General features: G+C 47.5%; 1 protein-coding gene across 1 annotated transcript in view; it reads right to left on the bottom strand.

Annotated features, from left to right (window-relative positions):
• LOC136957385 (contactin-associated protein-like 2) overlaps window positions 1-21,815 on the bottom strand; it is a 78,824-nt gene extending 57,009 nt beyond the window's left edge. Inside the window, 10 exon segments of the mRNA XM_067251273.1 lie at window positions 420-526; window positions 3,971-4,133; window positions 11,376-11,391; window positions 11,393-11,469; window positions 11,472-11,512; window positions 17,063-17,071; window positions 18,843-19,105; window positions 20,140-20,283; window positions 21,300-21,484; window positions 21,665-21,815. Of these exon segments, the coding sequence (XP_067107374.1) occupies window positions 420-526; window positions 3,971-4,133; window positions 11,376-11,391; window positions 11,393-11,469; window positions 11,472-11,512; window positions 17,063-17,071; window positions 18,843-19,105; window positions 20,140-20,283; window positions 21,300-21,484; window positions 21,665-21,806 (1,147 nt within the window). The 5' untranslated portion in view covers window positions 21,807-21,815.
• Window positions 21,816-26,531: the final 4,716 nt, after the last annotated feature.

The following is a 26,531-nucleotide window of genomic DNA, read 5'->3' as shown; positions in this document are numbered from 1 at the left end:
TGCCGGTTCGATCCCCGGCTCTGCCAAATGACGTAGTGTCCTTGGGCAAGGCACTTCACCCTACTTGCCTCGGGGAGAATGTCCCTGTACTTACTGTAAATCGCTCTGGATAAGAGTGTCTGCTAAATGACTAAATGTCTGCTAAATGACTAAATGTGTGTGTGTGCAGGAAAGGGACTGCTGAGACACATTAGCTACATCTCATCGTCTCTGCAGGCAGCTCTCTCTCTCTCTCTCTCTCTCTCTCTCTCTCTCTCTCTCTCTCTCTCTCTCTCTCTCTCTCTTCCCATCACTCCATCTATGGATTTCCTTGCAAGAGCACAAAAGGAGCAAATACACATACTTTGAACAAACACACCGCCCACCCGCACACACTGACACACGCACACACTGGCAAAACCACAAACACGCACACTTACAAGTGTGGCAGGTGGCTCCGGTGTACCCGGTCCCATCGCAGGTACAGCTGAAGTTGTCCCAGGTCTGCCTGCACCTGCCTCCGTGTTCACAGTGATTAGGCATACACCTGGAGACACGGAGGGAGAGATAGAGGCAGAGGGAGGGGGGGGGAGGAAGGGAGGAAGGGAGGAAGGGAGGGAGGAAGGGAGAAAAGGAGAGAGGGAGAGAGGGTAAGCAACAGGGTAGGAGAGAGGGGCAAAGGGTGGGAGTGAGAGAGAGAGAAACAGAAAATCCATTTTCAACAGTGCAGGAGAGAACTGAAAAGCCCTAGGTGATATATAGACTCATTCATTGTACCAGGGTCTGAAGGCTCCGTGCAGCAATTTCTCCCTATAAACCTCTTGCTTCCTGTTCACCAGCTGCTAGCTCCCTGTATGTCAGATACCTCTTGTACACTTGCTACCTCCTGCATCCCTGCTACTGTCTGTACACCAGCTACTTCCTGTCCACCCAGGCTGTTAGACAGGCCATATCTCTCCCAGAATATTCACCGTCCTGTACATTAGCATCGTCATGACTGTAATGTCGTCCCTTGCTGCCAGGGTCAGCCATGTTTTGACGACCAGGTGTGTGCCTCTCTCTGATGTGTTTACTGTTAAACAATACGAGACAACCTTGATGCTTCTGCCTGTGGCGCACTACCAGCAACTGTGTGTGTGTGTGTGCGCGCGTGGGTGTGTGTGCGTGTGTGTGAAGACACTCTGGAGGGAAACAAGCAGGCAGAGGAGGAGGTAAGATAGGGAGAGAGAAAAAAAGGCAAACACAAAAACAACACAACAAATCAAACTGCAGAGAACAATAGCTCGAGTGAAAGAGACGGGGAGAGGGAAGAACAGGCGAGGAAACAAAGAGAGAAGAGCAGAGAGAACGACAAGGAGAGAGAGAGAGACAGAGATACAGAGCAAGAAAGGGAGAGACAGGGAAAATAGAAAAGAGAGAAACAAAGGGAGGGAGTGAGAGGGAAACAGAGAGGCTGACGCTGTGATGTCAGGCTCCTCGGTGGTCGGGCTTGTGTGAACACATCACACAGCAATGATCTAAAATAGGACAAAGAACATTGGAGAGCCGATGAGTCTGTCCTGTTTGTGTGTGTGAGTGTGAGCGTGCATGTGCGTGAGTGTGTGCTTGAGTGTGTGAGTGAGTGTGTGTGTGTGTGTGGACAGATCAATACATTGGCCCGGCTGAACTTTAAAACTGAACTTTAACATTTGAATGTGTTCTTCTCTCAGGTTGGTCAGGTGTGTGTGGATGACAGTGCTAGAATGTTCCTGGGAGCCTGCCAAGTACCTCATCTTCACCGGTGTTCATACGAGACAACACACGTCATCAAAACTGTAATTACCTCTGGAGTGGATTCAGCCAGTTCAAATGAGACTGTGTTTTGTTTTTATTCCAGAAGCCATTTCTCCACCTCTTCAGCTGTTATAGCCTGACTGCTAGCAACAGAGTTCTCACGTGAGCGTGTGATATACTATACGCCGTGCTTGTGTGACATGACTTGCGTGTTTCACTATGTGTTTGTGCGCAGTAGAGGAAGATATGTGCTTACCCTGGTATGTCTGTGTGTTGCCTCATAGAATGGTCACAAGCCAGAAGCTTACCCCCAGGGAGGACAGGACAATGTCATGGGTTCTAGTGGCTGAAACATGGGTTCTAGTGGCTGAAACATGGGTTCTAGTGGCTGAAACATGGGTTCTAGTGGGCTGAATGTTGGGTTCTAGTGGCTGAAACATGGGTTCTAGTGGCTGAAACATGGGTTCTAGTGGGCTGAATGTTGGGTTCTAGTGGCTGAAACATGGGTTCTAGTGGCTGAAACATGGGTTCTAGTGGCTGAAACATGGGTTCTAGTGGCTGAAACATGGGTTCTAGTGGCTGAAACATGGGTTCTAGTGGGCTGAATGTTGGGTTCTAGTGGCTGAAACATGGGTTCTAGTGGCTGAAACATGGGTTCTAGTGGCTGAAACATGGGTTCTAGTGGCTGAAACATGGGTTCTAGTGGGCTGAATGTTGGGTTCTAGTGGCTGAAACATGGGTTCTAGTGGCTGAAACATGGGTTCTAGTGGCTGAAACATGGGTTCTAGTGGCTGAAACATGGGTTCTAGTGGGATGAATGTTGGGTTCTAGTGGCTGAAACATGGGTTCTAGTGGCTGAAACATGGGTTCTAGTGGCTGAAACATGGGTTCTAGTGGCTGAAACATGGGTTCTAGTGGGCTGAATGTTGGGTTCTAGTGGCTGAAACATGGGTTCTAGTGGCTGAAACATGGGTTCTAGTGGGCTGAATGTTGGGTTCTAGTGGCTGAAACATGGGTTCTAGTGGCTGAAACATGGGTTCTAGTGGCTGAAACATGGGTTCTAGTGGCTGAAACATGGGTTCTAGTGGCTGAAACATGGGTTCTAGTGGGCTGAATGTTGGGTTCTAGTGGCTGAAACATGGGTTCTAGTGGCTGAAACATGGGTTCTAGTGGCTGAAACATGGGTTCTAGTGGCTGAAACATGGGTTCTAGTGGCTGAAACATGGGTTCTAGTGGGCTGAATGTTGGGTTCTAGTGGCTGAAACATGGGTTCTAGTGGCTGAAACATGGGTTCTAGTGGCTGAAACATGGGTTCTAGTGGCTGAAACATGGGTTCTAGTGGGATGAATGTTGGGTTCTAGTGGCTGAAACATGGGTTCTAGTGGCTGAAACATGGGTTCTAGTGGCTGAAACATGGGTTCTAGTGGCTGAAACATGGGTTCTAGTGGGCTGAATGTTGGGTTCTAGTGTGTAGGATGTCAAGTTCTAGTTGACTGCATGTTGGGCTCCAGTGGGTTGAATGTCAAGTTTGAGTAGAATGTTAGGTTCTTGTGTGTTGAATGTCAAGTTCTAGTTGACAGCATGCAGGGTGCTAATGTGTTGAATGTCAAGTTGAGAACAGAATGTTGCTGAACATGACAGTGATGTTCTCTAATGCTCCACTACAGGAACTTGGAACTCGTGTTCTCATGAGGTGTTCCAAAAGCCCGCCAGGAATGATAAACGTGACGAGGCTTTTAAGAAGCTCTGTGTGTGTGTGTGTGTGTGTGTGTGTGTGTGTTTGTACGTGTGTGTGTTTAAAATAAATGTAATTAGCATCATGCAGCGATGCTGAGGCCTGACATTCAGTTACTAATTATGGTCTCATGCACACACACACGCGCGCTGGAATCAATCCAGGGACAACTGCATAACGTTCCACATTCCAGGGAGAACCTTATTAAGGATACACATTCCAGTAATAATAGTAAATGAGGAATTGATTTTATTCACATTATAATTGTGATGTTTTGTCTCCTGGTGTGTGTGTGTGTGTGTGTTTGTGTGCCTGTGTGTGTAGGTGTATGTGTGTGCATTTATGTGGGTGTGTTGAGGTGTCTGTGTGTAATTGTATAAGTCTGTGTGTTTGTATGTAGGTGCATGTGTATATATGTGTATGTGTGTGTGTATGTTTGAGTGTGTATGAGTGTGTGTACATTTCAACATCTGTGTGTCTCACCTGTCTATGATGGCACACATATCCAGGCTGACATTCTCAAAAGCTCCCAAAATGCCTTTCTCCAATGAATGCAGATCAGCAGGCTGGTCGTCCAATAGGATCGCTTGCATGCAGCCCTGGAAAGAGCGCTGGGTGGGCGGAGTTAGGGTTGGCAGGAAGTAGCCTGTAGAAGGGGAAACGACAAAGAGAGATAGAGAGCAATGAAGTAAGGAAGAGAGGAAGAAAAAGAAGGAGGAGGGTCGGTAGGAATTGAGGCAGAAAAAGAGCGAGGAGGGAAAGGAGGAGGAGAGAAATAAAGAGAGGGAGGAAGAAAGAAAGAAAGTGAGAGAGAGGGGGAAGAAAGACATATAAAGAGGCTCACCGACATCAACAAATAAAACACACAAGTGAACCCCAAGTGACTTCAAAGAAGCCATTGACAATAGCAGCGACAAGAAGAATGTGATTATCCTTGATGAGGGACCGGCCCCAGGGCTGTGCTGGTCTTCAGGTTGGGTCGTCAGCACTGTTCTGTACCTGGGAGATGTCATCAGGGTCTTTACAGCACAGCCACAACCCCCATTAGCCTTGATGGCTGCTGTAAACCTGATAGAGACACCGAAACCAATGGGCCATCCAAAGATGGGACTAGGGCCTTGACTGCTACAGAGACGAGGCTGGGGCTAAGTGTGTGAGTGTGTGTGTTTGTTAGTACCAGAGCCATTATATGATGGGGGACAGGGTTGGTGTTTGTGTGAAATGACGAGGTGAGGGGACAAGGGTAAGGCTATGTGTGTGTGTGTGTGATACTATTGGGTGGAGGGATAAGTAGAAGGAACGCATCCAGGGCATAAACACTTAGGGTGCCCATAAAACACTGGGACTCAATGACTTCTCCATCATCAGTGTTCTAGACAGACAACAGGGTGGACATCAATCCCAAGGACGGGCCATCACACTGCTATTAGAGTGCCAGGCCTTCAAGGTCTGTCTGTGTGTGTGTGTGTGTGTGTGTGTGTGTGTGTGTGTGTGTGTGTGTGCATCTGGGAACTCTTGGGGTCATTTATGACTTTTATGGACAAATAACTAGTGCTGTGTTTTCTACCCCAGAAAATGTGTGTGTTTGTGAGAGTGTGTCGACTGTGTGAATGTGTAGGCGTGTGTTTATGAGAGTGTGTGTGTGTCTGTGTAGGTGTACTGTCTGTGAGTGTCTGTGTATGTTCCTCAATTCCCTCAGTTCTCTTTTAGTTTCTCATATTTTACAAAAAAGTTCATCCAGCCATCCCTGCCATCTGTCTCACCTCCTCCCACACCTGTCTGCTGTCTAGCCACCAGGGAGGGAGAATAGACGGGTGGAGAGAAGGAGAGACAGAGGGAGGACAGGAGGGAGGGAAGGAAAGAGACAGGGCAGGAGGGAGGTAGAGAGGTAGGGAGGGTGGGTGGGTGGGTGGGTGGGTGGGAAGGAAGGAAGGAAGGAAAAAACGAGGGAGGGAGGGAGGGAGGGAGGGAAGGACAAAGGAAAGGGAGGGAGGGACGGAGGTGGAGATCCTTCTGAGAGAATAAGGTTGAGAAATCTCCTGAGGACAGGGGAGAGGGGTAGGAGGAAGGGATGTGGTAGAGGAGGGAGGGAGGGACCTGGGGAAGACACCATGGAGCTCTTAAACACTGGAGTGTTATCACATCTGTTGTGCTCCTCCATCTTTCTCCCTGTAGTGGCAGACCATCACCTGAAAGGACCCACATAAGCCTGGTAACTATGAACCAATAAGGGCTTTCCAACCCACCCAGACAGGCCCAATTACAGCCCCAGGCCATACCCAAATCATCCGCATCCTTCAACCCACTGGATGTACAACAGATCCTGGCCACACCCACTTTTTCTCAGTGGCCTCCCATTGGTTCAGACACAGTTCCGCCATAACCACACCAACATCTGTCTTCCTCACTCTGTATTACCATGGGTGCGGACCACATCTCCCAGAATCCCCTGGGGGGCCAGTCTAGCCAAGCATAACTGGATTGTTACCAAGTCTCAGAGCTGCTCCAGCTTAATAGTCCCCAACCAGCAGCTTAGTGGAGTGCATATCCTCAGCAGAGTCTGTCTGGTGGAGCTGGTCTTACTGCTGTGGGTATACAGAGGAGCAGGTGTGTGTGTGTGCTGTGGGCATACTGCCAGAGCTTGGCTCTACCTCCTAGATACGCAGTATGTGTGTGTGTGTGTGTGTGTAAATGAGTGTGTGCAGGTATGTGTGTGTGTGTAGATGTGTGTTTCTATACAGTGTGTGTGTGTGTATACAGTCTGTGTGTGTGTGTGTATACAGTGTGTGTGTGTGTTTGTGTGTGTCTGTGTGTGTGTGTGTGGGGGGGGGGGGGGGTGGGTGTGTGGGTGTGTGTGAGTGAGTGAGTCTGGCGTAGAGCCCGTCGCTGAAGGCAGATCAATAGAGCAGAGCAGAAGCAGGACAGAAGGAGACAAGAGGGTTCCCTATTGCTCAGCCTGGGTGTAATCTATTGGTAGCAAACACACACACACACACACACACTCACACACTGTAGGAAACTGAACTTGCCTTCCAACTACCAGCTATCTTTGTTTGAGTTATTGTCTTCTGATTGATTCAAGGTAAAACACTTTTTGTGAATTCCCCACGACACCCTTCACACACACACACACCGTTGCTCTCAGATAACAAGCGCCTTTGTGGCTGATCTATATTTCATGAGCATTTTGTGGTGTGGGAGTGTGTGTAAAGGTGCTCTAGGTCTCTCTACATACTGTGGGAAACATTTTATCTCTTTATCCAATACTTTTCTGCTTGCATAGTCAAGGTTGAAATAAAAGACTTAAAGACTGAAACCAATTGGAGAGGAGAGGAAAGGAGAATAGGAGAGGAGGAAAGGAGTGGAGAATAAGAATAGTTGAGGGGAGGAGGAGAGGAGAGGAAGAGAGGAGGAGAGGAGAAAAGAGGAGAGGAGAGGAAGAGAGGTGAGGAGAGGAGACAAAGAGAGAAGGAGAGGTGAGGAGAAGATGAGAGGAAGTGTGGAGGAAAGGAGAGGAAGAGAGGAGGAGAGGAAAGGAAGAGAGGAGGATAAGAGATTGGTCTCAGTGTCTATTGCGACTTCTTACCTCAAAAACACAGTGAAAAGCCAGCAGGAATATGACACTGAACCTATCCCTGTTGACCACTGCTAGCCTGCTAACATTTAAGGTGCTACCTGTGGGCTCTAAGCAATGGCTGCTAAAGCTAGCATGCTAACATGTAAAATAGGTAACATGTAGGTATGGGGGGGGGGGGGGTACTCCCGGAAATGAGTCTCTGCGGGTTGGGATGTCTGGCATGTGAACATGTAATATAGGTCCTGATGACTGCAAATTATGCCTGGTGGGCTTTGAGGGCTAATGCTATGCCAACGCTTCTAGCTAGCTGCTCCTTTAGGAGTTAGCTGTCCTTCAGCATCAACACACCATCTCTGCTTGTTAACTCTCAACTTTGTTCTTAAGCTACTGCAGATGAGGAGGAAAACAAATATGTACTACTCAAGGATACGCACATAGATCAAATACGCACAGACACATCCACACACACGCACAAAACTCCTCCTACTTAAGATTACCTTCTCTACGGCTGATTAACCATCATGATGCGTAATTATCTTCTATCTCACATTACCTTTTACCGTCAACAACAGACAGCCGCTGGGTTTGTGTGTGTGTGTGCATGTGTGTGTCTGTGTGCGTTCATGCGTGTGTGTGTGTGTGTGTGGATGTGTCCATTACCAAGTTGAATTGCCCTTTGTCATAACCCATTATAAGTGTTTGTCAAGCACCGGAATAATGCTAATAGTGTGTGTGTGTGTGCGTGAGAGAAAGTGCAAGCGTGTGAAAGAGAGAGTGTGTGAGTACACGTGCGTGTGGCTGTCAAGCATCAGTATAACTCCAATTAATCTTGATTTGTGCGATAATTGTCTCTGCTTGGACGGGAACCCGACTGCATGGAGGAAACAACACACACACGCACACTATCATAAAGTGTGAAAAAACACCGTTTCCTGTCACCTTCTCATAGTGAAGCAGGACATTCGCTTAATGTCCTCCCCGTTGACAGAACATTTCAGACACCAGGTTTGTCATCGCTCTGTCCGAGCGATGGTACGACTCTCGCCTCCGCAAGACCACAGTTTGAGGTCAGAGAGGGATTTTCCACATTGTGGACTCATAAATTGGCCCACCGAGGGGTTGTTTGATTCGTGTCACGAAGCAGAGCTGGTACAGTTAACACACTTTGAGCCAGCCACCTGGGAGACCATGTAGAACAAATCGAGCGGGCCCCGTCAACAAGGTAACCACACCCCAAGCTTTGAACCCCACACCACCCCACTCCTCCCATCCAGCTCTGACGCCCCTCCAACCAGCTCCCCCACTCCCCTCTCACTGCCCCTGCGCAGGCTGAGTGAGGATGGAGGCGGAACACCTGTTACAACGTGCCGAGTGAGTCTGAGGGCCGGTCCATCCAGACTACAGGTTCTCCGGTGTTGTTTCTTTACAGAAAGAGAGACAGGAGGGTCAGCCTTGGCAGGGCCCCTTCTCTCTGTTCTGTACCCTGTCACGCCTGAACGTTGGCATGGAGATGAGGCGCTCGCCAAGCGACTCGCCGCATACGGCGGGGCGTCTGGGAGAAATACAGCAGCTCTGTTTGTAGAGAGAGCGCAGTCTGGAGAGATTAGCCCTGCACCCCCCCCCTCACACACACACACACACATAAACACATGCATGATTCCCTTGATTTTGATTGCTTGGTTAATAATCTGCATTATTAATTACGTAGTGCATTCATAGTAATTGTCAAATGCCACCACAACGTGTAAACACTGAAGTCAATTTAGGACCATAGGATGTAACAAATGGAATCAATCAGCAAAGAACGATAGAACAATGCACATACACACGCAAACACAAACACACACACATGCAGGCCCACACACCACACACATACACACACGTCATTCAAAGGATTGCAGAGGAAGCTATGTGGGGGAGAAGGAAGATGGAGCATGTAAACAGATAAGTAATTTAAATATAAAAAAAAAAAAAGAGGTCCATTAGTTTGCTGTATGTAGTAAACATTCAAAGCTGTTACATACATCTATTCATATCATATTGGCATATTTGTATCCCCAAACCTCTGGTGTTTATCAGCTAGTGCTCGTCAGCATTCATTATATCATGTAAAATTAACGAGGAAAACGAACCTACGACTCATCATAAATTCAGCCCGCTCATTAGCGGCTGTTTGAAAGGGGATTTTTTGACACAGAAATCTTCCTGTCTGCCTCAAAACAAACTTCTGTTTGTATTTGAGTGTGCGTCCGTGTTCGCAATGGATTTCTGTGAGGGTCTGTAAATATGTGTGTGTCTGTAAATGTTTGTGTGTGTGTCTGTGTGTGTGTGGGGGGGGAATCGTATTCTCTCCGCACACGTTTGTAATGCCTGTAGAAATATACTTCCCTCCATCCATTCTCTCCATCTGTCTCACTCGTGGAGCCAAGTTCAACGTTTAAATATAAGATGATGAATTATGGTTCATGTTCCTTGGCAGAACCACAGATAACCTTCCGAGAGCCTCTCTATTAACTTTCCTCCCTCTCTCTCTCTCTCTCTCTCTCTCTCTCTCTCTCTCTCTCTCTCCCTCTCTCTCTCTCTCTCTCTCTCTCTCTCTCTCTCTCTCTCTCTCTTTCTCCTTTCTCTCTCTCTCTCTCTCTCTCTCTCTCTCTCTCTCTCTCTTCTCCTCTCTCTCTCTCTCTCCCTCTCTCTCTCTCTCTCTCTCTCTCTCCTTATCTCTCTCTCTCCTTATCTCTCTCTCTCTCACTCTGTCTCACTGTGAGGAGGAAGAGGAGGAGGAATAGGAGGAAGAGGAGGAGGTTTAAGTGCAGTTCTATGGGCATCTGTGGAAGCTCTGTGTGACCTTGCTTGTAAATAAGGCTGTACAAGTTTTATCTGATTTGAGAAGGAGGAATAGGAGGAGAAGGAAGAAGAGGATTGGAAGGAAGATAAGATAGTCCTTGCAAAAATAAGATGATGATTATACAAATCTACTGTAGCAGAATGGATAGAGAGACAGAAGAACGTGATTGCGTGTGTATATGGGTGTGTGTGTGTAAAGGCCTGTCTGTGTGTATGTCTTTGCATGTGTGTGTGTGTGTGTCTGCGTGTGTCTGTGTGTGTTCGAATGTGTGTTCTCCTCTCCTAATGTTGAGTCCATCAGTAAGAGGGGGGTTTGTACGGAAGGATAGAGGCCTGGGAGGGAGAGAGGGAGAGAGCGAGAGGAGAGGGATGTTCAAGGAGTTGTTCTGAGGAGGCTATCAGCACCCACACCATATATCTTTCCGTTAGAAAAGATAGTTTAGTGAGAAGCACACAATCACATCCACGAGCGCACCATACTTACACCCCTGCACCCCCCCCCCCCCCCCCCCCCCGCACACACACACACATATACGCACAAGCAAGCACACACTGAGGTAAATCCACACACACACACACCACACACACAATTAGATCCGGGTCCATGTTCTAACAGACAGACAGTGGTGTCTGGCATCATTAACCTGGCGTCCTCAGTAACTTTGATGAATCGTCCAGGAACCTCACTCACTCTCACTTGCTTGTGTGTCTGTGTGAAAGTGTGTTGGAGTGCGTGCTTGAGTTTGCGTGCATACATACAAGTGTGCATGCGTGGTATTGTGCATCTGTGTGTGTGTGTGTGTTTCCACTCTCAGATAAGCACATAGCTAGCCTATGTGTAACCTCTGTGAATAAATGTATTGAGTAAATCATTGATATAGACCAATCAAAAGCATCGACATATAGAGGTTCCACCATCTGATTGACAGTGTTGACTACTAGCGAGCAAGAGCATAAGAAGATTGAGTGTCATTTTCTCTCATGACCGATGAAATCAGGAACGAATGAGCCCGATGAGAAAGGAAAGAGACATTACCACACAGATACCCCTCCAGGAAAGAGACATTACCACAACAGATACCCTCCAGGAAATAGACCATTACCACACAGATACCCCTCCAGGAAATAGACATTACCACACAGATACCCCTCCAGGAAATAGACATTACCACACAGTACCCTCCAGGAATAGACGTTACCACACAGATACCCCTCCAGGAAATCGACATTACCACACAGATACCCCTCCAGGAAATATACATTACCACACAGATACCCCTCCAGGAAATAGACATTACCACACAGATACCCCTCCAGGAAATAGACATTACCACACACAATAGATACCACTTTAGGAAATACCTGTACTACACATTAGATCCAGCAGGGAAAAGCCTGTACCCCACACTATGGATTCAGCCAGTACCCCACACTGTCAATTCAACTCCCATCCCACATGGACATTACCTCCAAGGTGGTACGTTTCCGCCGGTCGTTATGGAGACGGGTGTGTTGGTGCGGGCCGCCGAGGCCTCGTCTCCGTCCACCGTCAGCATGACAAGTTCTCCTTGGCAACCAGACGCACAGCGTGCCACTGGCCGTCGCTCAGGCCCCGACCCTGAGAAGAGATCAGGACGAGTGAGACGCGCTCACAAGCTACACACATCCTACACACCCGCTACACACACACTAAACACACGCTATACACACGCTACACACACACTTCACACCCGCTACACACGCACTAAACACATGCTACACACACGCTACACACCCGCTACACACACACTACACACACGCTACACACACTTCACACCCACTAAACACACGCTACACACACACTACACACACGCTACACACCCGCTACACACGCTACACACACACTCACACCCGCTACACACGCACTAAACACACGCTACACACACGCTACACACCCGCTACACACGCACTAAACACACGCTACACACACGCTACACACCCGCTACACACACGCTACACACACTTCACACCCACTAAACACACGCTACACACACACTACACACCCCCGGCGCACACACGCCACACACACGCTAAAACACGCTACACACACGCCACACACACGCTACACACACGCTACACACACCGGTGAAACACACAATGCCACACATACACACGACATGTTCAATGAGTCCCATTACGACTGATTGTACTTGTCGTGCGTTTATATAGGTCCCCTCTCATCCTGGTGGTTAAGTTAGCACTTTGAAATGTGCTGTGTAGACACACATAGTGAATGTGTGTCTGTACACATGCACACATAGTACAACATACACATGCGTTTGAATTCACAATGGACATACAGATTGATATATAGATCTACTGGCGGATGCACCTATTCCTTCTGATGTAATAATTGTTTATTCTTGATTGTAAGGATCACATTGTTACAAACGCAAACTAAATATTTCCTACGTAAATAATCCATTCTGACATGATCTTCACAGGTTACATTACTGCTCCATCCAAACCTCGTTCTTTCAGTTGCGCTAAGAGTGTTCTATGCTAAGCACACACTATACACAATCATTTAATTAGCTGCAAATTCCTCTGTTCTGTAAATATTTTGTCCTTGACTACTTTTCTTTGAAGGGATTTTTCTAAGATATCTATTTCTGCAGCTGTCTGGATCAAAAAGCATTGACAACAACTCTTGAACTGAAAAGTTAAAGAAGCGAGTCTTACGTAAACTATAGTAATAGCCCCTAGGAGAGACATACAAAGACAGAGAGAAAGAGAGAGAGAGACAGAGAGGGAGAGAGAGAGAGAGAGAGAAAGGGAGAGAGAGAGAGGGAGAGAGAGAGAGAGAGAGAGAGAGAGAGAGAGAGAGAGAGAGGGAGACAGTTACAATCAGGCTGAGGGAAAGCTTTCTCCACACACACACACACACACAGGGCTGGATGAGTGAAAATCCTTCACCACCATCAGAAGAGGAGACGGTTAGTGTGTATATCCTAACACCCCCCCCCCCCCACACACACACACACACACACCGCCCCTGCCCTCCCTCCCCCTGCCCCCCGGCACTGCTAAAGACTGGTTCATTCTTATCTGACAGGTGAAATCGATAAGCCAGAAAGCTCGGCCGACACCAGACCATAATGCCCACAAGATCTCTCTCTCTCTTTCTCTTATCCTCCTACCTCCACCCCCCCCACTCGCTCCATCGCCCGCCTCCATCCTGTGTTTCTTAGTATTTTGCTTCAAATGCTGAAGGTGTACAGCACACACACAGCTCTCATGTCAGTCTGGCCATGACTCCAAGCATGTGTCATCCTCTCCTTCCTCCCTTCAGACTTTCAGGTTTGACTCCTCTCTTCTTTTCCTCATCTCTCCCTCTTCTCCTCCCCTTCCTGTGTTTCTCTGTGCGGGTTCTCCCTTCCCGCCATCCCTACCCTCTCTCGCTTCACCCCTCGCTTTCTTCACCTCGGAGTTTACAGCGACGTCTCTCCCCCTGCTCCCTCCCTTCTCCCCCTGTCTATACCTACTTGTCTCACCCCCTCCCTCTCCACTCTTTCCACCTCCCTCTGTATCTCACCCCCTCCTCCCTCTATCTCCACCTCCTTCCCTTTCTCCCCTCCTTCCTCTCTCTCTCCTTCTCTCTCTCCCCCTCTCTCTCTCTCTCTCTCTCTCTCTCTCTCTCTCTCTTTCTCTCTCTCTCTGTACCTCCTCCCTCTCCATCTCTACTCCCTCTCTCTACATACACCTTTCTCTCCCCTTCCCTCTCCCCCCCCCCCCCCCCTCCCTCCCCCCCTCCCTCCCTCCCTCCCCCTTCTCCTCTCTGCACTCTGGTCCATCACATGTGAGGAATGGAGGGGAAGAGGACATAACTACTGGAGCCGAGAGAGACCACCACACTCTCATCAGAAGCCCTGCTATTCATCCCCACGCCCTGACACCTGCTCCACACACACACACATGCACAGACACGCACACACAGACACACACACGCACAGACCCACACGTACGCACACACACACAGAGTTCATGGTACGGTCATGATGGAGCCTTACAGAAACACAAACGTCAATAAAACATTGATGCATACACTATTAACACACCTACTGTACTTAAACACGTGACCACACATACTGCAATGTGTGTGTTTATACAGTATGTGTGCGTGTTCATTTACACAGTGTGTGCTCTCTGTGTGAGGTCTATTAAATAAACACAAGCCCTTTCACGTTGCTGACTTCCTCCCAGCATGCATTTGGAGTTCAGAGCCCTCAGCTTCATGGGGGGTCTTCTTTAATTAATCTCAATCACCACGGTGACCATGTCTGTGTGTGTGTGTGTGTGTGTGTATAATCACTATGGTGACCAGGGTAACTGTAGCAGGAAGGCGCAGATGGACCTCTCTCCACACACACACAAACACTTGTACACTCACACCCACAGACACACCCACAGACACACCCACAGACACACCCACAGACACACACACAGACACACCCACAGACACACACACAGCCACACACACAGACACACACACAGACACACCCACAGACACACACACAGACACACACACAGACACACCCACAGACACACACACAGACACACACACAGACACACCCACAGACACACCCACACACACAGACACACACACAGACACACCCACAGACACACACACAGACACACCCACAGACACACCCACAGACACACCCACAGACACACACACACACACACACAGACACACCCACAGACACACACACAGACACACCCACAGACACACACACAGACACACCCACAGACACACACACAGACACACACACAGACACACCCACAGACACACACACAGACACACACACAGACACACCCACAGACACACCCACACACACACACACAGACACACACACAGACACACCCACAGACACACCCACACACACACACACAGACACACACACAGACACACCCACAGACACACACACAGACACACCCACAGACACACACACAGACACACCCACAGACACACCCACAGACACACCCACAGACACACACACAGACACACACACAGACACACACACAGACACACCCACAGACACACCCACAGACACACAGACACACACACAGACACACACACAGACACACACACAGACACACACACAGACACACCCACAGACACACACACAGACACACAGACACACACACAGACACACACACAGACACACACACAGACACACCCACAGACACACCCACAGACACACACACAGACACACACACAGACACACCCACAGACACACCCACAGACACACCCACAGGATGCAGGTTAGTCTTCCAGTCCCCTGGGAGGAGAGGGTCAGTTCCATCACTGCCTCAGGGAACACAATCTACCTAAAGAACTGATCAGATCTAGCTGCTCCAGACATGAGAGAGTGGGGGAGAGAGAGAGAGAGAGAGAGAGAGAGAGAGAGAGAGAGAGAGAGAGAGAGAGAGAGAGAGAGAGAGAGAGAGAGAGAGAGAGAGAGAGGGAGAGAAGGAAAGAGCGAACGAAGGCGAGCAAAAGATGGAAGGGATGTCAAAACACTCCACATAAATAAAGGAAGGCCGTGGATTTGGAGGAAGGGTAAAAAATGCGATGAGAGATAGGGAATTGTGAGAGATACAGTCGGGGGTTGGTTGAGACAGCGAGACAGAAAGGGAGCTAGGGAGGGAGGGAGCGAGAATGAAATAAAAACAGAGGGAGGAGATGGAAGTGATAGTGAGGGAGAAACCCTTTTAGTGAAAGATTAAGGGGGGGGGGGAGTGAAAAAAGATAGCGCTTCAAATAGTTGAAGGTCAACTACATTCAACTGGAGATCTATGTCCGGCCATACAAGGTGCGAGTGCAGTAACATCCAAAACCTCCTCTGAGTTGCACTCTAAAGTTCCCTGGCAGAGAAACATGTCGCTGCTCTGGAGAGAGGAAGAGGCAGAGCTCGTCTCACTACAGAGCTGCTCATGTGTTCAGGTGTGGCTTGGAGCTCGCATGTGAACCATAACATCCTTCTGTGTTTTTACCAGACGACGAAACACGGCGATACAACACACACACACACACACACACCCACACACAACAAAAGCTCATACATGCACACACACATGCACACAAGTGATTAAAGCTGTGTGTGTGTATAAAAGAAAATTAAAGACAGACAGGAAAAGAGACCAAAAAGGCATGGAAAGAAAGAGAGAGCGGGTGAATAAAAACTAAGAGAAAGAGTGCTTCAGCAAGGCAGAACATTCTAGAACTCCAGTACAGAAGTTCATCCTTTACTGAAGGTTCCTGGGCGTTTCTCCATTAGACAAGTATTATTGATTTCAGAAGAAAAGGTTACATTTGACAATCTGGGAATTAAAACTAGCATATTTCTAGTCTGTGCTGTTATTTTAAGATGATGTTGAAAAATACCCACTGCTGTTCCTATGGAAACAACCTTGGTATTCAGCAACCAGATTACCACTAATTAGTCATTAGTGCAGATGGTAATCAGGGGATGGCCTTCACCAAACACACTCAGACATACACACACAAACCCAGACACACACACACACACACACACGCACACACAGACACGGACACACTCGCAACCATGAACCTCTTGAATCTAAATGGGTCGAGGCTATGACCAGACATGCTTGTGCAACAAACACTCTGAAAATGTTAGATGTTAAATGTTAAATCTTTAAATAACTATTTAAAGAGAGAAAGCAAACGAGAGAAAGAGAGAGAGTAGCGAGAGAGTAGGGTAGCGAGAGAGAAATCAGACGAAAGGGAAGTGAAAGACAAAGGGTGAGAGAGGAAGTCAAGAGAGAAAGATCGATAAAAGGGAGAGAAAGTTAGACAGTTGGAGAGAGATGGAAGGAGAGAAAGGGATATAGAGAGAAAGGGAGAAAGAGTGGTGAGAGTTAGAAGTTGTAACTTGGTGAAAGGAAAGTCACATACAGTGCATCCATGGCAATGCTCCCCCCTACCTGAAAGAACAATTCAAATCCTACAACCACAGCACGATCCCTCCGCTCAAATAATTCAAACCGCCTCCATCTCCCCAGGACTAAACTCAGCACCATGGGTGACCGGGCTTTCTGTTCCGACACTCCCCGGATCTGGAACGCCCTCCCCGACCATCTGAGGGCACCTCAAACCACTGATATGCTTAAAAAAGGACTAAAAACATGTATTTTTCGCAGATCTTATGAGTTTTAAAGATCTAATTGTATTTTATATTGATGTTTTACCTTGTTTTGTAATCTTAACTGTAGCACCTTGAGATCTGTTCTCGGATGAAAAGTGCGTTAGAAATCAAATGTATTTTTATTATTATTATTACCCTTAAGTGCCCTAATAAGATAGGCCTACGCACACACACATGCACACACACAGACACACAGCGACAGAAAGAAGGGACAGAAATGAAACAGATTATTATTATTACCAGTATACAGGATAAGACATCAGAGCCCACTTCCATGGCACACACAAACACACACATACACACATGCAAATTGACATATACACACGCAAATTGACATATACACCCACACAAACGGACAGATTCCGAACTACTATTCATGGAGTTCTCTCTGCCTGCCCAACATCCTCTCGCTCACTTCATTTAGTGTTTGTGTGTGTATGTGTGTGTGCGTCTTTGAGTGTGTAAGTGTCCATAGCCATCTCTACCCTCTGTCTCCAATCAGAAAGGAGCGTTAACTTTAACGACCTGCCGCCCCCAGGTTACCACGGCGATAGAGAATGAGGTCATAACATTATATTCTGGTCCGTGGTGCAATATGAACCTCTGTCCATTCTTCTGTTTCACTCTCTTTCTTTGCCTCTCTCTCTCTCCCTCCACTCGACTCTAATCCTCCCTCTCTCTCTCTCTCTCTCTCTCTCTCTCTCTCTCTCTCTCTCTCTCTCTCTCTCTCTCTCTCTCTCTCTCTTTCTCTTTCTCTCTCTCTTTCTCTCTCTATTTCTCTCTCTCTCTCTCTATCTCTCTCTCTGTCTGTCTGTCTGCCTCTCTCTCTCTGTCTCTCTCTGTCTCTCTCTCTCTCTCCCCATCCATCTACCCCTCTCCCCTCCACTCCTCTCCACCCACCTCTCAGCCCATCTCTCCCACTATCTCATTTTGCCCACTCAAAAAGTATAACAATGTTAGCAGGGTTGCGTTTGTCAGAATGTGTGTGTGAGAGCGTCAGTGTGTGTGTGTGTGTGTTTCTCAAACCAGTATTTGTGGTTAATGAGGACCTAAGAGCTCATTACCAGCATGTGTTTCCTGCTGTGTGTCTTATTACAGGCCGTGAGTGGGCCTCTCTCTCTCAGATAGTAATAATGGATTCATAGAGGCGCGGGATCACCCGGAAGGTAATGAAGGTTAGGAGTGGCATGTGTGTGGGTGTGTGTGAAGTGGTGTGAAGTGGGCGTGTGTGTGTGTGTGTGGAGGGGGTGGGCAGTTTGAGAGGGAGAAGCAGTGAGAGCAGGTGTGTGTGTGTGGCTCTGTGTGTGAGAGAATGACCGCGTGCCTGCGTGTGTGTGCGCACGTGTGTGTAGCGTGTGTGAGTGTGTGTAGCGTGTGTGTGTCTTACTGCTGGGCCCGAGCAGATACTCGGGAGCACCAGTCCAATTAGCTCGGAGGTTAGTGCTGTAAGGATATCCACCCTGGGGTCTAATGGTCTATTAGAGGGAGAGTGGACAGAATGGATGAGTGTGTTTAGGAAGAGGGGAGGAGAATATTTTTGGGGAGGAGAGGACATTGTTGGAACGCTAATGGCTTTGGGAAGGATACGCGAGGAGGACGACAGGGGGAGCCGCACACTGCCGTTGTCAATGTGAGCGTGTGCATACGTATACACGTGTGTGTTTGTGTGTGTGTTCGTGTGTGTACGTGTGTGTGTGAGTGTGTGTGAGAGTGTGATCTATGCCTACCAGAGGCCATGTCTATCCTGGTGTTCTTCTTCTGCGTCACGTTGACGTGGAGCGCCACCTTCCCCTCCTCCAGCGACACCTCCAGGGTCCCGTCGTCGAGGTTGCTGAAGAGGAGGAGACCGTCCGGGTTCCAGGTCCGGAACTCAAAGCCCACCGATATCACGTTGTGATTGGCTCGTCCCGGAAGCTGCAGGAAGCTGGTGGCGTTGAAAAAGACCGGGAAGGTGTGGGTTTCCACACACGAGAAGGAGAGGTTACGCTACGGAGGGAGGAGGAGGGGGGGAGGGAGGAGACAAAGAGGGAGGAGCGGGGGACAGGAGAGGGTGAGGATGGGGTAGAAATGGGGAGAGGGAGAGAGAGAAGGGATGGGTGGAGAGGGTGAGAGAGATAGAGAGAGAGAGAGAGAGAGAGAGAGAGAGAGAGAGAGAGAGAGGCACAGAGAGAGAGAGAGAGAGAGAGAAGGGGGAGAGGGGGGAGAGGGGAAAAGGAAGAAAGTAAGGGCATAAAATGCAAATGTAATTATCCAGACACCTTCAACAGCATTGTTTTAGCCTGATCCTGCTTGTCAGATGGTCATAGAAATCATTCTCTGTGTGTGTGTGTGTGTGTGTGTGTGTCTGTGTGATGGAAGCAACAGTGTATACAGCTCTAGAGAACCAATTACCCTTGTTTTCCTTCCCCATCCCCTGATTCAGATAATGAACCAACTCCAAACTAATATTAAGCTGGACTCGATCCAGACTCAGAGCCCCATCATTCAGTCACACAGTCTGTGTGTGTAGGTGTGTGTGTGTGTGCCTGTGTCGGTGTCTCTTTCTGCATGTGTGTGCCTGCGTGTTTTGTGTGTGTCTCCGTGTCTTTTTCTGCATGTGTGTGTGTGTGTATTAAGCATCGGAGGGCTTTGTCATTAGTGCGAGTCTGAGCTGTCAGAGTGAGTCATCATTCTGGATGAACAAGCTGCTGTTTTGATGAACTTGATTGCAGCTATTAGTTCAATCAGAGAGGTAGAGCTGGTACAGGGTCTGGTAAATTGCTGCTGCTATCTGGACTCAACAGCCCTAGCACTGGCACAGTGTGTGTGTGTGTGTGTGTGTTGGTTTAACTATACTTGTGAGAACTATAATTCCACATATTAATAGAAAACTACTTTCATTAGTGAGGGACCATTCCTGGTCCTCACAACTTCTAGTTGTGTTATTTCTCGGTGGTTATGTTTAGGGTTAGCATGTGTTTGCATGTGTGTGTGGCTGTGTGTGTGTGTGTGTGTGCGTGCGTGCGTGTGTGTTTACTTACAAAGCTGGAGGTGTCTAGCTTCTTGCGTCTGGCCAGGTCAGTAATGTTGTCTCCGTTATAGTTGATGCTCTCCATACAACCCCTGAAGTTCTTTCTACTGCCCCCTACTGGTTTACCACTGTAGGGCATGCCACCAAAACTCAACTGGAGGGAGAGAGACAAATAGAGAGAGAGAGAGACAGAGAGAGAGAACGAAAGAGAGATTGAATGGCAAATACAGAACAATGTAACATGTATGTATGTCATTAGAAAATATGCACACATAGCCCATCAACATTCAACAGCTCATATGACTAACCAGAGAGAGAGACTCGGTGAACCAGAGTGATGCTTCACCACAAATAGTCATGAACTTCTTAAGCCTAGACCACATAATGAATATCACACACAGATATGCACACACACACACAAAAACACATGTGCATGCCAAATATTCAAACTAAGAGGGTGAGTTGGGTTGGTATTGAGTGGAAGGCTCTATTTGACAGTCAATAATTCTGCATATCTGTCCAGGGCTCAGCACACACACACACACACACACCAATGCAAACACGCACAAACACACCCCACTGATCCAGCTCCTTGTAAAGATTTCCCCATTGGTCAATTTATTAGACAGCTTTAGTTTAATTGGACTTGTCCTGCACACCCCTTTCTCTCCCACACACACACACATGCACATACACACACGTACACTCGCACACACACTTACACACACACTCACATACACACCAGACACTAAAGAAGCCTACAGTCAATGACTGACTACAGCCATATCAGCCATTTCAGCAATACTTTAAAGGTCACACACACATATCAGATGCTAAAGAAAAAAAGTACAGAATGGAAAAAGATACAGTAATAGAATAGAAAGAGGAAGAGATTCTGAAGAAGCCATTAGTCCGTAGGAGTGTACGAGTGTGTTAGAGAGAAAGTGTGTGCATATGCAAGATAGTGTGTGTGTGTGTGTGTGTATGTGAGTGTGTTTGGGTGTATGTGGCTGGATGATGCCAAAATAACAATGGACAGATATCGACAGAACATCAAGGACTGACTTCTGACTACTGTGTGTGTGTGTGTGGGAAGGGGGGGGGGGGAGGGAGACTGTCACTGTGTTTGAAGTCCATACAGTATGTGTGTGTGTGTGCGTGATCCCCCACCTCGTAGTCCAGGTCCAGATGATCGAACTCTCCGTTAGTTCTGAAGTGCTGAGTGTGGCGGTCCAGGGTGAAGTTCACGTTGCGTCTGTAGCGCTCGATCACCACCGAGTGCCAGTGGTGATCGTCCAATAGGCTGCCGGTCGTCACGGAGGTGTGGCCTAAGATGGAGCCGTACTGGTTGCTGCCTGTTGGTGACATGTTCGAACGAATCAGTACGGTGTGTTTGTGTGTGTGGATGTGTGTGTCTGTATGTGTGTGTGTGTGTGTGTCTGTATGTGTGTGTGTGTGTGTGTGTGAGAGAGAGAGAGAGAGAGAGAGAGAGAGAGACAGAGAGAGAGAGAGAGAGAGAGAGAGAGTGTGTGTACCTAGGTTGATCTGCAGCTGCAGCTTGCCCTGTCGTAGCTCCAGGGTGATGTAATCCCCCTGCTGGCCCTCCCCATGCAGGATCACCCCCTCGCTCTCCGACGTCTTAAACCTCAGGCCGATCACGTCCTTGATGATCTTCATCTTCTTCACCTGGAGAGGAAGAGGAAGGCGGGAGAAGGTCGGCTCGGAGAACACCGAAACCCTGTTCCACGTCCAAAGTACAAACGCGTCGAGTTGCACAGCAGATGGAAAGAGCTAAAACAGGCGAGTAGACATTCTGCTGCCCCATCTCTCCGCCGGGGACGGAGAAATGGTGAGAGACGGGGAGAGAGTAGAGGAAGAGGGGGAGAGAGAGAGAGAGAGGATGAGAGGGTAGCGGAGGAGAGAAGCCAAGGACTCGCCCGCGGACGGGACTGGGGAGTCGGCGTTGGACGGGGAAACAGAGGAGGAACATGCGGGAAGCCCACTCGGGATCGTCACAGGATGCCACCAGGGCAGGCTGGGGCTCGACTTTACCTTGAAGCGATAGGAGATCACACCCTGGCCATCGAAGTTAATCACATCCGCCCCTTGTGTGGAGAAAGAGAGGAGAGGGAGGGATGAAAGGGGAGGAGAGGCACGGGGGGAGAACAGGAGGGAGGAAGAGGGACGGGGGTCAGAAGAAATATGAAGCAGAGAGAGAGAGAGGGAGGGAGGGAGAGAGAGAGAGAGGAAGGATGAGGAGGAGGGGTGTGGAGGAGGGGGTGTGGGGGAGGGGTGCAGAGCAGGAGGGATGAGGAGGGGTGAAGAGGGGTGAGGAGAAGGGCAAGAGAGGTGAAGAAATGAGGAGGGGGGTGAGAGAGGTAAAGAGAGGAGAGAAGCGGGGTTAGATTAAATACAGTTCTTCAATACTTCTGCTATCTCAGTATAATCTCCACAGCTGGATGAGTGGATAGTGTGTGTGTGTGTGTGTGTGCGTGTGTGTGTCATATCTATTTGAGTGGACAGTGGAGAAGAGATGACAGGAGAGGGCGAGATAAGGGTTCTCAAAGCCAATCGGATCACTGTCAACACACTCACACACACACACACAGATAGTGGAGCCTGTACTGTCCTGATAAAGTGTAAAAGGGAGAGAGCTTATTACACCTGATGCTGTATTCTACTGTCTGTACTCCTAAAGGGAGATCACCCTGCCTCTCACTAAACTGAATACTGCAACATATCCCTCTCTCCCTCTCTCTCTCTTTCTCTCTCTCTCTCTCTCTCTCTCTCTCTCTCTCTCTCTCTCTCTCTCTCTCTCTCTCTCTCTCTCTCTCTCTCTTTCTCTGTCTGTCTGCCCCCCCTCCATCTGTCCATCATTTTCTCTGTGTTATTTTTCCCCCCTTCTCTGTCTCACTCACTCGCTTTTCCCTTCCCTGTCATCGCCCTGTCGGTAACAGATGAGCAGAATGGAGGCATGATCAATTCCCTGTCCTGAAAGTTTTCCACCTCCTTCGGGAGCGTGTGCGACAGAGGAATCTACGTGGTGATGGTTTGTGTCAACATGCAGAGAATGTCACTCTCCATTCCCCTCTCCATCTCTCTCTCTCTCTCTTTCTCTCTCTGTGCCTCTCCATTGCTCTTTCTCTCTCTCTCTGTGCCTCTCCATTTCTCTCTCTCTCTATTTCTCCCCAATTTATCTTTCTGTCGCCATTGACCTCTCCATTTTTTCTTGTTCTCTTTTCACCTCTCCATTTCCCTCTCGTTATTTATTTCTCTCTCTGTGTGTCTCCCTCTCCGTCTCTCCCTCTCTGTCTCTCCGTCTCTGGATGCGTGAAAAGCTATTGATTCTCGTTGATCCCGTCTTAATTAAAATGTAAATTATCATGTTAATGTTTCAGCACTGCGGATCACAACCACTGCCAACTCTGGCATGCGCACACACGTGCGCACGCACGCACACACACACACACACGCACACAAACACGTACACGCACAAATGCGAGCACACACGCACTCAAACAAAGGGGGAGAGAGGGAGGGAGGAAGGACGGAAAATAGGGAGGGAGGAGAGGAAGGGGTGGAGGAGAGGAAAAGTGGGAGAGAGGAGAGGGAGGGAGGGGCAGAGAGAGGAAGTGATGGAGCGAGAGAGGATGGAGGAGAGGTGACAGGATGGAGGGCGAGGTATGAAGATGAAGGGTTGTAGAGATGGAAGGGGAGCATGGCTGTCACATGACAGAACGGAGGACTGGACAGAGGGATTTGAGTGAATCGAGGGAAAGTACTTCTGTCTCGCACCCACACACACACACACATACACACAAATACACACACATTCGCACCATGCGGGACATTTGTTTGGGATTCAATTGTGACTGCGTGTGTGGTTGTGTTTGTGTCCGCGTGTAGGTATGTGTGTGTTTGGGAACCCAAACAAACATACTATCTCTGTGCAGCAGGCATCATTCCTATCTGTCACAAACCTTCACAGGATGGAGAATTCATCAGCGCCTTCTATCATCACTTCTCAAACACCCAAATCTCTGTTAACATAATCTCATATCCATCTCCACACCTTCTGTCTGTCAGAACCCATCTTTACAGCAACAGGGAAATTCAAGATCTTTGTCTGTGCAGCTACTGGTCTAGGTTCAGTTTGTTAAAGATTAGAATATGCACTGAACAACTGTGGAATATACTATGGTAGGAGGCTTTCAAACTCACACACACACACACACACACACACACATTCACACACATATTATAATCACATCATTGGAATGAAAGATATACGTGTGTCAAATCTGAGATTAATTTATGCAGTCTTAATTGAAATTTGCTATCAAAATAAATTTGGGAGCTTTTAATAGGACGAGCACAAAAGGTTGGTTGGAAGGTCTTGATTCCCAGGGGTATAAAATTGTGTGAGCATGTGTGTGTGAGTGTGTGAGTATGTGTTTTTGTTTGTGTATGTGTGTGGGTGTGTGAGTATGTGGGCACTGCCTATACCCAATTCCTCCCTTATGAAACTTGTAGATAGAACCAGTATCTAATGAATATGATCCAAGATTAGGTTAGAGCTCAAATTAGATTTAACTGGAATTAGATTAGACTGAGATTTGATTAGACGAGCATTAGACTCGAGATGAGAGATGAGACCACGAGGCTTGTGTGATTTGTTATGATATATATATATATAAAACCATGTGACCTCATGGACATCGATGATGTGTGTGTTCCACTGAATCACAATACACCTCGCATTATGACTCATAAATAAAGATGGCACATCTGTTATTATGATACATCTATCGTTATGACACTAAGGCTGAAATGATAAAAGACTGAGCTATGATTCGCATGCAAATGCCCTTACGATAAATAAGTATATTAAAGTATAATATAAGTATACTAAAATATGGATAGTACACTTTTAGTTCACTTTTGATATGCTTTTAAGAAGTATGCTTTAAAAATAGTTTACTTTTGATATACTTTTAAGAAGTATACTTAGAAAATAGTTCACTTTTGATATACTTTTAAGTAAGCTTAGAAAACAGTTAACTTTTGATATACTTTTAAGTATGCTTTGAAAATAGTTCACTTTTGATATACTTTTAAGAAGTATACGAAATATAAGAAAGTACACTGCTAGTACACTTTAAGTACCATGATAATAGTATACTTTTTATACTTAAGTATACTGACAAATTAAACTTGAAGTATACTTCTTTTTCGTAAGGGGACACAATTCAGATATACGCTTTCTCAACGCAAACAACATTTGTTTGTGTCCTTTAATGTTACGTAATCAAAAAGTGCGCGCGTGTGTCCGTGTGTGCGCGTCTGTCTTATCGTGTGCATGCGTGTGTTTGTGTGTCCATGATTTTTTTTGTGTGTGTGGAAACTCACATTTTGAGCCTCTGACTCGAGTCACACTTCAGTCACAAAGAAAACGACTGGCACCTTGACTTAGACGCGTGATCGACTGACTTCAGACTATATTTGGACTCTTAAATAGACTTTAAAAAAAGTCGCCACTGGATGTAATGTTCACACGTGTAAACATACAGAATTATAATTTGGTGCATTTTTTTGTCACATCATATTGTGTTGTGATTGGTTGAGATCACCCATGTGGTGAGCGTATCAGGGCAGTTCAGTTGATCTTAACATGCAAAGCAGGATCGTGCCAGATCTATGTTAAGAAAGATGATATACATTATACATTATTTAGAAAGACTACATACATTATTCTTTTTTTGGCGTCATTTGGTACTTGTCGTCTTGTCAGACGACAGTGGAACAGAGCTGTTCACATGTGTCTCTGTGACCACGGTGTCAGCAGGAAAGCCTTTGATTATCTCGTTTCTGTACGACAACCTGCTACAGAATTCTAGTGGCAGAAAATATTTGATGTATATTTAAAAAACTTGTGGAAGAATCATAAAAGCCATCGAACTAGCATCAGGCCAGTGTTGTCTTTCTGTGTGGGTGTCGTTTGGTGCATGGGGGCATGTTCAAGACAATTAACAATAAGGGCAGTTTTTCAGGGCTTTGGGTAACCTAAACACCATCAAAAACATTTGGGAGGAATTCTAATTTCATTTGCAAGCCAAGTCTAATCACCCAACAACAGTGGCCAACCTTCCTAATGCATTATGTGACTGACTGGAAGCAAATCCTGCATCAATGTTCCAAAGGCTGTTGGAAAGCTCTCTCAGAAAAGGAAGGCAGTTGTGAGAACCAACTCCACATTCACGCCCAGGGGTTTGGAATGAGAGGTTCAACAGGCAGGTGTCCGTAAACTAAGCAATGACCACTATTGGCTATATAGAATATAATTTTAAAACTAGAGGGGTACAATTTCCCGGGAAATTGTGAAGTGTACTTACGGCCACCCCA

The sequence above is a fragment of the Osmerus mordax genome, chromosome 15, assembly GCF_038355195.1.
Source record: "Osmerus mordax isolate fOsmMor3 chromosome 15, fOsmMor3.pri, whole genome shotgun sequence".
NCBI classification, from domain to species: domain Eukaryota; kingdom Metazoa; phylum Chordata; class Actinopteri; order Osmeriformes; family Osmeridae; genus Osmerus; species Osmerus mordax.
This window is presented reverse-complemented; position numbering and strand designations above follow the sequence as displayed.